The sequence below is a fragment of the Bufo gargarizans genome, chromosome 2 (genome assembly GCF_014858855.1).
Source record: "Bufo gargarizans isolate SCDJY-AF-19 chromosome 2, ASM1485885v1, whole genome shotgun sequence".
Classification (NCBI taxonomy): domain Eukaryota; kingdom Metazoa; phylum Chordata; class Amphibia; order Anura; family Bufonidae; genus Bufo; species Bufo gargarizans.
The window spans coordinates 148677659-148690125 of NC_058081.1; the positions used below are offsets into that span (position 1 = coordinate 148677659).

At 44.2% G+C, this 12467-nt stretch overlaps 1 protein-coding gene across 3 annotated transcripts in view; it reads right to left on the reverse strand.

Moving 5' to 3' along the window:
• Positions 1-12467, reverse strand: part of EFL1 (elongation factor like GTPase 1) — a 277476-nt gene that overhangs the window by 234404 nt on the left and 30605 nt on the right. For all 3 annotated transcript variants that reach the window (XM_044279571.1, XM_044279570.1, XM_044279572.1), the window contains exons 9-10: positions 4901-4977; positions 4675-4811 (exon numbers count right to left, since the gene is read on the reverse strand). In XM_044279571.1, coding sequence (XP_044135506.1) covers positions 4675-4811; positions 4901-4977 — 214 coding nt within the window. The remainder of the gene's footprint in view (positions 1-4674; positions 4812-4900; positions 4978-12467) is intronic.

Sequence of the window (12467 nt, forward strand, 5' to 3'; positions counted from 1 at the left end):
ATGCGAACTAGGCGAGATGACCAAGGATCTATTAATATTTCACATACATTTAAGACATACAACAGGGATTTTAAACCTATACAATCCAGGTCTCTTGCCTTAGACCGCTATCAAGAGCTTGTTGAAAAGGGATTTATGCTCATTATATAATAAAATCAAGTCTGATAGACATGACATCAGTGGTTCCAGGCTTGTGAATTTAACCTATGATAAGCGCAAAGCTTTACAAGGTCTTAAAGAGGACCTTTCATCTGGCAAAAAATTGTAAACTAAGTATCATGATCTGTACAGCGGCGCCCAGGGATCTCACTGCACTTACTATTATCCCTGGGCGCCGCTCCGTTCTCCCGCTATGCCCTCCGGTATCTTTGGTCACTTGGTTATAGTAGGAGGAGTCTGCCCTTGTTCTCCTGGGCGTCTCCTTCTCCGAGGCTGTAGCGCTGGCCAATCCCAGCGCAGAGCTCACAGTCTAGGAGAAAAAAACTCCTGGGAGAAGAAGACACCCAGGAAAACAAGGGCAGTCTCCTCCTACTATAACCAAGTGACCAAAGATACCGGAGGACATAGCGGGAGAACGGAGCGGCACCCAGGCATAATAGTAAGTGCAGTGAGATCCCTGGGCGCCGCTGTACAGATCATAACACTTAGTGTTAGTTTAAAAATAGGGATGATTTGATCATAAAAGAAGCTGACAAGGGAGGAGCGGTGGTCATATTGGATAGTGGTGTTTATAAGGCCCAGATTTTGGAGATGCTGAATGACAACAATACGTACAAGCTCCTCCCTTTTCAAGCTGAAATGTTTAAATTATTGACAATGGGCCTGGAGTCGGGCTTTTTAAATCAGAAAGCGCTGGAATACATTTATGTTCAGCATCCAGTCATACCCATTTTCCATGCACTCCCAAAAGTTTCCTCCGCCACTTAGGCCGATTGTAGCAGGGATAGGCTCTTTTTCTGAGTGATTGTCGGAGTGGATTGAAATGTGCCTTCAACCATTAATTCCATTTATCCCTGGCTTTCTTAAGGACACTAGGTCTGTTTTACAAGCCCTCTCTGCCTTTCATTGGAGAAATAATTAAACATGGGTTACTGCGGACGTGGTGTCATTGTACGACATTCCCCATGATCTGGCATTACAGTCGCTACAGTGGTTCTTAAACAGATATGGCGATTACTCGGATACATTGCAGGAATATATGGGGATTGTGGTTGATTTCCTCCTCAGGCACAATTATTTCATGTTTGATCACTATTTTTTTCTGCATGTGTCTGGGGTGTCGATGGTGGCCAAGTCCTCTCCCTCCATTGCAAATATATTTACGGCATGTCGTATCAACTCATGTCTGGATTCCATTTCATTTAGCCTACAGTATGATGGTCATGAGGGTTTTTTTTTCTTGATTTGTGCCTGAGGGGGGATGTTGCCACTTCCCGGGTCCTGACAACTACTTACAGAAAGGAGTTAGCTGCCAATACTATCTTACATGCATCTTCTTGCCACCCGCCTCATACAATACATAGCATTCCAACGGGAGAGCTAATCAGGGCTCGCCGCAACTGTTCAGGCATAGCGTCATTTACTCATGAAGCTACCCATGGGGTGCGCCCTCTGTCGGACCTGGGTATTGTCTAGTGGTGCCTCCATACAACTTTAGGTAATATGTTTATCATTTTCATGATTTATATTGCTACTTCTGTTGATGTTTTACACTGCCCATAGACTTGTGTTAGGTGCCGGATTATTGGCCCTCTTTTTGCTTGTATGGTGCAGTTATCACATATGTGTGTGAGAGGAGGTCACCACTTACTTATTGGGAGTGGGGTCCTATTGCCTGCATTATGCGGCACATGTTTAGTCCTGTTTCCCCATTTATTCAGATTCATCATACCCAGGGTCTGGCGGACGAGCTGCTTATCGCAGCGCTTGCTTGTATTGCTGCTACTCATTTTATCATTGTCTATGATCTATTGTAATAAAAAATTATGATATATTTGTACATGTGTGTCCTTTGTCTAATTGGTTGTGTTATAACGTATTGACATACATCAAGTTCATCCTTTGGATGATTTAGTAGGTTGTACTCATGAAGCTACCAGTATAACTAATAATAGACTCCTGTGTTGATCTTGTTCACATAAGCGTGTATAGAAAATCTAAATCCATCGCAAATAATAATGAATATAGCATTCAGTCTTATTTAAAGGGCTTCTACCACCAGAAATACTGTTATGTAGCTGACTGATATCGCGATGCGCTAATGTCAGCACTACATAACAGTATGTTTCTAACATTTGTCCCTGCAGACGTTTTTGTAAAATAAGCACCTTTTTTAAATATGCTAATGAGCCTCTAGGTGCTATGTGGGCGTAAAATAAGCACCTAGAGGCTCCGTCTACTCACCCTTTATCCCGCCCCTGTTCTACGCGCCCCGCTCCTCTTGATTGATGTCACTGTTCCCTGCATCGCAGACGAAATCCCGCGCCTGCACCGTTCACTTCTGTATTTGGGTGCAGTGAGTTAATGATACGCTCCTGGTGCCGGATTCCTCACTGCGCCTGCACAGACTACGTCACAGTGAGGAAGCCGGCATCAGGAGAGCGGCCTTCACTCACTGCACCTGCGCCTAAGACAGAAGTGAACGGTGCAGGTGCAGGATTTCGTCAACGATGCGGTGGACCGTGGTATCAATAAAGAAGAGCAGGGCGGGCAGAACAGGGGACCTGGGCGGGATAAAGGGTGAGTAGACGGAGCCTCTAGGTGCTGATTTTACACCCACATAGCACCTAGAGGCTCATTAGCATTTAATAAAAGTGCTTTTTTTTTACAAAAACAGCTGCAGGGACAAATGTTAGAAACATACTGTTATGTAGTGCTGACATTAGCGCATCGCTATATCAGTCAGCTACATAACAGTATTTCTGGTGGTAGAAGCCCTTTAAACTGTAATACTAAATTTGCGGTTTATATGATACCATGTTGGGTTTACCACCAATGAGATCAAGTCTAGAATCCGCAAGCACATTTCTGATGTTCCTCAATATAAAAGCCGCAATGTATCTGCTGCCTGTCTACATTTTGCGATAGTTCACGGAGGAGATACATCCAGTTTAGTGGCACAGGGCATGGGGAGAGTTAGGACACCTGTTAGAGGGGGAACCATCGAAGAAAATTATCAAATAGGGAAGCTTTCTGGATATTTCAGGTAGACTCCCGTCAACTCATTGGCTTAAATAAAAGGCACGATCTTATATTACAATATTAAGGGGATTTATGACTTGCTATTTGTACGTGCATTTTATTGAGATCATTTGTATGTTTTTCTTATTATTAGGGTTTTTTCACAGTTTTAGGATGGCTAGTTTTGTACGATTTGTAACTTCTCAGATGGTGACAGCTGTTACCGATTGCACGGCCAGCTGAATGGGGAACCTATATGTTGCAGTCATTTAAAGGTTTTACCTGTCATGAGGAAGGACCGCAACGGATATATGGTCTGAAACGCGTTGACAAATTGTCCTGTATATGAAGATTTGACCGTGAATAAAGAATCTCTTCCTGCTGTGATTTGGAGCTGGATTTTCCTCCTCCTTTTTTGCTATAAGATTACTGCTTCCAGGTGCGGTATCCGGGCTCATCCAGCAGAGGAGCAGGTGAGAGCTGCCGTTTGCATTTATACAGGAAAGGCATATAACACAAACATGAGATATAAATCAGATATTTACAAGCTATGTCCTAAAAATGCAGAAAAACAGTGCCTGACTTGAGGCGTCCAACTTTTTAGAAATTTTTTTTTTCAGGCAAATATATGGATATTAAAGCTTGTGACTGCTCATCTGAATCCGCCTAAGGGACCGATACATATAGGTGACCCCCCACCACCAACTATAAACATTCTGATGTGGGGGAGAAAAGCCCTCCCGCACCACTGTCCGACATACACTGGGGCCCATATAACCCACAATAATAACAATTAGAGCTGCACAAATCACACCTAGATCTCTCCCCCCCCCCCCCCCCCAGACACAGACTAATCACATTGCGACTCCATCCCCACCACACCCCCTAAAGTAGTCAGAGAGCTTGTTGACCATCCCCTCAGTAATGAAATCATTTTCAGGCTTACAACTCCTTCCCCCAATCCACCAAAGTAGTCAGAAAGCTAGTTTCCCTTAATAACCAGCCTCCCCTATCCACCCATCCATCGTGTTCAGGCTCACCCTGCTCCCCCCTCAGCACCCAAACTGGTCACAGTGCTCTTTCCTCCACCCTCAATCTGGTCATAGTGCCTGTTCCCCCTTCCTCCCAAACTCACCATCCTGCCCCCACCCCCAGTCCATTGACATACCTTTCTTAATGTGTTGCAATCCTGAGGAGGAGGAGGAGTAACGCAGAAGCAAGGTAGCAGGCGGTCAGTAGCGTAGCAGAGTCCCACTCTCTTTGGTGGCCCTTCTGAATGTTTTTTCAGTCAATGTATAGGGCAGCGACAGGACATATAAAAAAAAATGGCGACAAGACTGAAATGTATTGCCGCCATTTGGCCACAGCTTAAGTGCCAGCAGAACGCGGTCTGCGTGCCACCTGCCGACCCCTGATCTATTGTATACAGGTTCCTATTAAATGGGAAATCCCGTTACCATTGATCTGATCACACGGTTACTATGAAAAGGATACTGAGCACAGCCTGTGATATGGGAAGCCACTGGCTGCAAATTGCATTCACGTGAACCTTTGGGTCCGAGTGCCGGGATTCTCGAGCACTGAGCTTCAATCCCAAGGAAGAAATTATTTTGTCAATTTTCTCATTCTCCCTGGGAAACAAAACAATACGTAGCAGTGGTATGAGCAGAGAGCATAGACACATATACACAGAGACCTATAGCTCTGGGGCTTCGCTGACCTTTTCATCACTGCATCGTAAAGGCTCCACATGTTATCCAAGATGAGCTGCACAAATAAAGGTTTCTTTCCTTTGCTCTGTATAAATAAAGAGAAATATGCCTTTAAACAACGCATTACTGTATGCACAGAGGGAATTGGAAGATAAATAAGGAGAGTGGAAGACTTAACACTGATATAACAGCACCACGAGCAAGGAAATACCCACAGGACTAGGTCTCCCTTCCTTGCCATAGAAGTATAATTCTTTCAGTTAAAATGTATATATCTCTAAAAGGCCAATTTCTTATCCAGACAATATTTCCACCATATATCACGTAAACTGGCCACCTACTTCACTAAGGCCTTCCCTCTAGAAGACCAATTTTTTATATTTCAATGCAATTTTGGGTTGACATTTCAAAGAGGTTTCACTGTAATATACTATATATAGGTGAGATATTAATACTTAAAGAGTGACTGTATTTTCACACAATTTCACTTAATAGAGAACGGTGTAATTAGCAAATTTCTTACTCACTTCATTTAAAAAATATGCCTGCATCCACCTGAAAAAAGTCATGGCCACTAGGGTTCTCACTTCCACCTAATTTTCAATCTAATTTCCAATCCACTGCTTGGTAAGATATGTCCCTAGTAACAGAGACTCAGAAGACTGCTCACAGGAAGTGTGGGGGGGGGGGGGGGGGTTCAGAGCTAGCTGAGATTACAAGTTTGACAAATCAACTGCTTCTACACAGCATTTGGAGATTACAGGAGCCTCCTGTGTGTCTAAGTGTGATTTCCCCCTCTTTATCTGTTCTTTGAGCTCGGGAGCTGAAAATATAATGGGAAGTAAGGGAAATAACCTCCCAGCAGTACAGTGGGGATATACCCCCTGCTTCTGAGTGAAATGCATCTAGCTGTGCAGCTGAAATAGATAATAATATGTCTGAAAGAGACAAAGAGCCCAAAAAATAACTATTCCTTCACTGTTATGATTGTACTTCTACAGCCATTATGCAAAATTTGTAAAACTCAGGTACGCTTTACAGTTACAGGCCCAGTGTTTGCAGTTGGCCTACTCCTCTGTCCTCATGTCCAACACTCCTTGCTTATGTTCTGGCCTTGTCATATGACCACTGGATAGCTCCAAATCATCAATGAAATCAAGGGGGAAGACTTCTAATCCTATAGATGGTATACATTTAGACAGACTGTCTAGATCTGCACCAGATTTATCAAGGGCTTTATTAACCGCCTCCGGACCGCCTAACGCAGAATCGAGGTCCGGAGGCGGCTGTCTCAGGCAGAGTCACGCATCTATGCGTCATCTCGCGAGATGCGAGACTTCCTGTGAACGCGCGCACACAGGATCGGAAGGCGAGCGAGTGGATCTACAGTCTGCCAGCGGCGATCGTTCGCTTGCAGGCTGTAGATGCGATTTTTTTTAACCCCTAACAGGCATATTAGATGCCGTTTTGATAACAGCGTCTAATATACCTGCTACCTGGTCCTCTGGTGGTCCCTTTTGCTTGGGTCGACCACCGGAGGACACAGGCAGCTCAGTAATAAGTAGCACCAATCACCACACTACACTACACTACACCCCCCCCTGTCACTTATTAACCCCTGATCACCCTATATAGACAACCTGATCACCCCCGTCAGGCTCCATTCAGACGTCCGTATGTATTTTACGGATCCACGGATCAGATCCGCAAAACACATACAGACGTCTAAATGGAGCCTAACAGGGGGGTGATCAATGACAGGGGGGTGATCACCACATATACACTCCCTGATCACCCCCCTGTCATTGATCATCCTCCTGTAAGACTCCATTCAGACGTCCGTATGTGTTTTGCGGATCCGATCCATGGATCCGTGGATGCGCAAAAGACAAATAGACCTCTGAATGGAGCCTTACAGGGGGGTGATCAGGGAGTCTATATGGGATGATCACCACCCTGGTATCGCCGTACTCAGGAGAAGTTGGGCAATGTGTTTTGGGGTGTCATTTTACATATACCCATGCTGGGTGAGAGAAATATCTTGGTCAAATGCCAACTTTGTATAAAAAAAATGGGAAAAGTTGTCTTTTGCCGAGATATTTCTCTCACCCAGCATGGGTATATGTAAAAAGACACCCCAAAACACATTGCCCACATGTGTGACACTTTTTTGCAGCCTAGGTAGGCAAAGGGGCCCACATTCCAAAGAGCACCTTTAGGATTTCACAGGGCATTTTTTACACATTTTGATTTCAAACTACTTCTCACGCATTAGGGCCCCTAAAATCCCAGGGTAGTATAACTACCCCACAAGTGACCCCATTTTGGAAAGAAGACACCCCAGGGTATTCCGTGAGGGGCATGTCAAGTTCCTAGAATTTTTTATTTTTTGTCACAAGTTAGCGGAAAATGATTATTTTTTTTGTGACAAAAAATATAAAAATTCTAGGAACTCGCCATGCCCCTCACGGAATACCTTGGGGTGTCTTCTTTCCAAAATGGGGTCACTTGTGGTGTAGTTATACTGCCCTGGCTTTTTAGGGGCCCTAATGCGTGAGAAGTAGTTTGAAATCAAAATGTGTAAAAAATGCCCTGTGAAATCCTAAAGGTGCTCTTTGGAATGTGGGCTCCTTTGCCCACCTAGGCTGCAACAAAGTGTCACACATGTGGTATCGCAGTACTCAGGAGAAGTTGGGAAATGTGTTTTGGGGTGTCATTTTACATATACCCATGCTGGGTGAGATAAATATCTCGGTCAAATGCCAACTTTGAATAAAAAAAAAAAGGGAAAAGTTGTCTTTTGCCAAGATATTTCTCTCACCCAGCATGGGTATATGTAACATGACACCCCAAAACACATTGCCCAACTTCTCCTGAGTACGGCGATACCACATGTGTGGCACTTTTTTGCAGCCTAGGTGGGCAAAGGGGCCCACATTCCAAATAGCACCTTTAGGATTTCACAGGGAATTTTTTACACATTTTGATTTCAAACTACTTCTCACACATTAGGGCCCCTAAAATGCCAGGGCAGTATAACTACCCCACAAGTGACCCTATTTTGGAAAGAAGACACCCCAAGGTATTTCGTGATGGGCATAGTGAGTTCATGGAAGTTTTTATTTTTTGTCATAAGTTAGTGGACTATGAGACTTTGTAAGGGAAAAAAAAAATCATAATTTTCCGCTAACTTGTGACAAAAAATAAAAAGTTCTATGAACTCACTATGCCCATCAGCGAATACCTTAGGGTGTCTACTTTCCGAAATGGGGTCATTTGTGGGGTTTTTCTACTGTCTGGGCATTGTAGAACCTCAGGAAACATGACAGGTGCTCAGAAAGTCAGAGCTGCTTCAAAAAGCGGAAATTCACATTTTTGTACCATAGTTTGTAAACGCTATAACTTTTACCCAAACCATTTTTTTTTTTATCAAAGACATGTAGAACAATACATTTAGAGAAAAATTTATATATAGATGTCTTTTTTTTTTATTTTACAACTGAAAGTGAAAAATTTCATTTTTTTGCTAAAATTTCGGTAAATTTCGATTAATGACAAAAAAAGTAAAAATGTCAGCAGCAATGAAATACCACCAAATGAAAGCTCTATTAGTGAGAAGAAAAGGAGGTAACATTCATTTGGGTGGTAAGTTGCATGACCGAGCAATAAACGGTCAAAGTAGTGTAGTGCAGAATTGTAAAAAGTGGTCTGGTCATTAAGGGTGTTTAAGCTAGGGGGGCTGAAGTGGTCTCAGGATGGATGATAAATCTGGTGGTGGGATAAACACTTTTGTCTAACTTTATACCAAGCCTTGGCTGACTTACTTTGAGACAGAATTTTTAAGTCAGACTTGTGGCACAAAATATTGCACCTTGGGTCATGTCCACTTTCTAGGAATTCTCCACCCCTCTCCATTAAAGGGATTATCCAAGACTATTAAATGTCCCCCATATGCCCGGGACCCTCACAATGACTATACTTACCTGGCATCGCCGGTGACACTAGGGAGGCTCATCCCTGTCCACGCCTGCTCCCCCGACACCAGATGTTTTCATTTGCGCACGGGGAGAAGCAGCAGTGGTGGTGCTGGGACCAGGAGCAGCGAGGGGAGCCACCTAAGTATAGTCATTGTGAGGGACCAGGGCATATGGGGGGTATTTAATAGTCTTGGCTAACCCCTTTATATATCGCCCATTTTTTTATTTTTTTATTTGGTATAATAAAACTGTTTTACAAACGTTAACATGGATTTTTATAACACTATTCACAAATCTTCTACAATTAAAAATAATCCAAAATAAAAAAAAACTCCCATGGTGGAGTTACCCTCATACTTGATCCAGCCTCTGTATGTGTTATACCTTTTCCTTTCCATGCTATAAAAAAATATTAATAAGGTAAAAAAATATTACAAAACTGAAAAAGTAAGATTCTCCAGGCTCAACCTGCAGTTCTAATAGTCTCTCATTTGTCAGCGGATAAGTATTAAATTATTTCACAGACTCTTATTACATTTTCACAACCATCTGTAATCTGACTGCCCAGTCCAGTAGCTAATTCCCCATTATTATAATCATTAGCACTAATGCAGCCATCATCCTGTTACACTAAGATGTAGGGGATAAAAACAAGCATAAAAAAATACAGGAATGTACACTTAGGGAAACTAAAAGTATAAACTAATGAGAAACACTCAGTCTAAATGGAACCTGTTCACAACCTGCAGTAGTGGTGCAGTACTGATGCATCTTTTATGAGCACAATTATTGCAAAAATAAAATAAAAAATACATTCGGGTTAAACCAAGATCAGCTCTGCAGTGAAGCTGAACCTCCTTGCTATAATGTTTAGGGGCTGTGTTCCCCCTTTAACTGCTGCTAGCCCCAATAAAATGAGGTAGCACTCCAGAAAGAGAAGATGGGTGGTGGACCCTCTTTATTCACCCCATGCATGTCCTCCCCAATTACAGGAAAAATCAGCAATAAAATAATAAAAATGTAATGTTAAATGCCCCCCCCCCCCCCCCCCCCCCTCCAAACAGTCTTGTATGACCTTATTGGAGGGGGCACAAAGAGTAAAATAAAGAAGGCTAAATAAAGAAATAAAAAAATAAAAATATGACACCACAGTTTCAAGCCCCACCAGTGGTGATCATAAACTATATATATAAAATCTGTTTCTCTTCCGTTCATTGGGGGACACAGTCTTGACCTTGGGTATAGCTATTGCCACTAGGAGGCAACACTAAGCACAAAAAAGTGTTAGCTCCTCCTCTCAGCTATATCCCTCCTTCAGACACTGAGCTAATCAGTTTGTACAAAAGCAGTAGGAGCAGTCAGGAGAAGCCAACAGCCAATAATAAAAAGGAAGAAAACTGGAGATGGGTCACTCTGAAGAACCAGAAGGATCCATCTAGGAGAACCAGTAATGTACATACAGGGTGGGAGCTGTGTCCCCCAATGAGCGGAAGAGAAAACACATTTTACGGCAAGAACAAAAATCTAGTTTTCTCATCCGTATCATTGGGGGACACAGTCTTGACCTTGGGACATTCCAGAGCAGTCCCCGGGGTAGGCCATAAACAAAGAAGCCATCCCGTCAATCCAAGGACCGCTTTCTGCAAAACTCTACACCCCAGAGAAGTGTCAGAAGATGCAAAGGTGTGCACGCTGTAAAACTTGGAAAACTGTGCCCAGACGACCAGGCAGCCACCCTGCACCCCTGAAGGGCTGAAGCGTCATGATGTACTGCCCAACCATTGCCCGAGCAAAATTAGCAGTAACCCGTAAGGGTGGAGTCCATCCACTGATAAGGTACACTTCTGCAATAGCCAAACAAATCTATCGGGAAATGGAAACTTTGGAGACAGCGAGCCCTCGTCTCGGTCCCTCCAGAATGACGAATAATGAATGTTGGAAAAGAGGACGTCTGAAACAGATAGATGCGAATCCAAACCAGATGCCCGCTGATGATGAAGGGCGACCGACAGGCAAGAGGCACTAGATCAGACACCCTAAGGATGGAAAAGACTGCCACCAAGAAGGCCACCTTGCAGGACAGGAAGCGAAGGGACACCTGCTGCAAAGACTCAAACTGAGAGGACTGGAGAGTATTGGGCACCAGATTAAGATCCAAAGGATTCAACGGAAGTCGGTAATGGGGTGCAGTGTGCCCCCCTCCCCGCAGAAAGGTCTGCGGGGAGGTGTGACAAAACTTGCCCCCCAAGGAGGAAGTAGGGATGCCTAAGGACAGAGGCCCCACACACCATACCGGACTACCAGTAGAAAAGAACACTCCAGCGGGACCATGAAAAACAAGTCAGGGCTAGAGAACCTGGACCAACACCACCCGCGCAGGCATCCCACAGCAGAAAGGAGCATACAAGCCCCCAATGGCTATGAACACTAGCCAAACAGACAGTCCCCTGCGAAAGGGAAGAAGTAGAGAAGGCTGATGCGGCTTAGTAGAGAACCAGCATCTAGGGGTGACAACAAGGACAGTACGACCACTCTACCCGGGGAGGGGAGCCACGCAAACAATACACATATGCAAACTATATATGTGAATAAGTGCATACCCAAAACCAAATGGAGGCAACGCTGATGCTGTCACTGTAGTAGAAGGTAGAAGCAATGCACTACCTGTAAAGGATCGAAGCCCGCACCCTAGAAATTGGCATGTTATACCATGCACCGAAAGCCGTACTAACACCCACAAGAAGTGAGCGAACCCATACATATAAGGCCTGGAGGATCTATCGCACCTGGTGATGGCAGAACATGAGCACAGTGCCACCTGTGATAAGGAAATGTAGGCACAATCACAGCTAGAACTAGCGAAAAAGTACCACTCCTAGAAGGACCAGAGGAGAGGTTCCCCCTGAGAATGAGGCCAAACAGCAGTAAACACCCAGAATATGGTGCTAGCGCCATCCTCTACTTGAGAAGCAAGGACACTGACAAGCAGCACATCTGTTCCACCTACTGACAGAGAATGGATGTCAATCGTGTTGAGTCCACTGCCTGTCGGCTACCGTCCCACCTAAGAAAGAAGGAAAATGCGATAGAGCATGACTCCGCTGATTGAAGAGGGAAACCCGACACAATGTATCGAGCCCACAGGTAGTGAAAGCTCTACTGGTTGTGCAACTACTCCACCAATAGAAGGCGGGTAATGCTACCAGATCTACAGTATGCAATTGTTGTGCAACTAAACCTATAGAAGTGGAAAATCCAAAAGGACAGATAACAACCAGTATTAGTGCAATTACTCTGCCTGGTATCCAGCGGAAGTGCAGTTACCCGCCCAATGATGGAGGGTAATGCAATAGCCCCGTATTGGAACCAGTGGTACAGCAACCACTCTATACAAAGAGGATAATACCGGAAAATGTACAGTATACAGAGAAAGTGCAAATACTCCTATTACGGAAGGAGAGGAATGCTAGCGGAAGCATAGGATCCAGTGATAGTGCAACTACTCCGCCATGGAAGGAGGGTAGTGCTACAGGACTTCTGGTATCCCGTGGTGGGGTAAATAGTCTGCCTATGGAAGGAGAACAATGCTACCTGATGT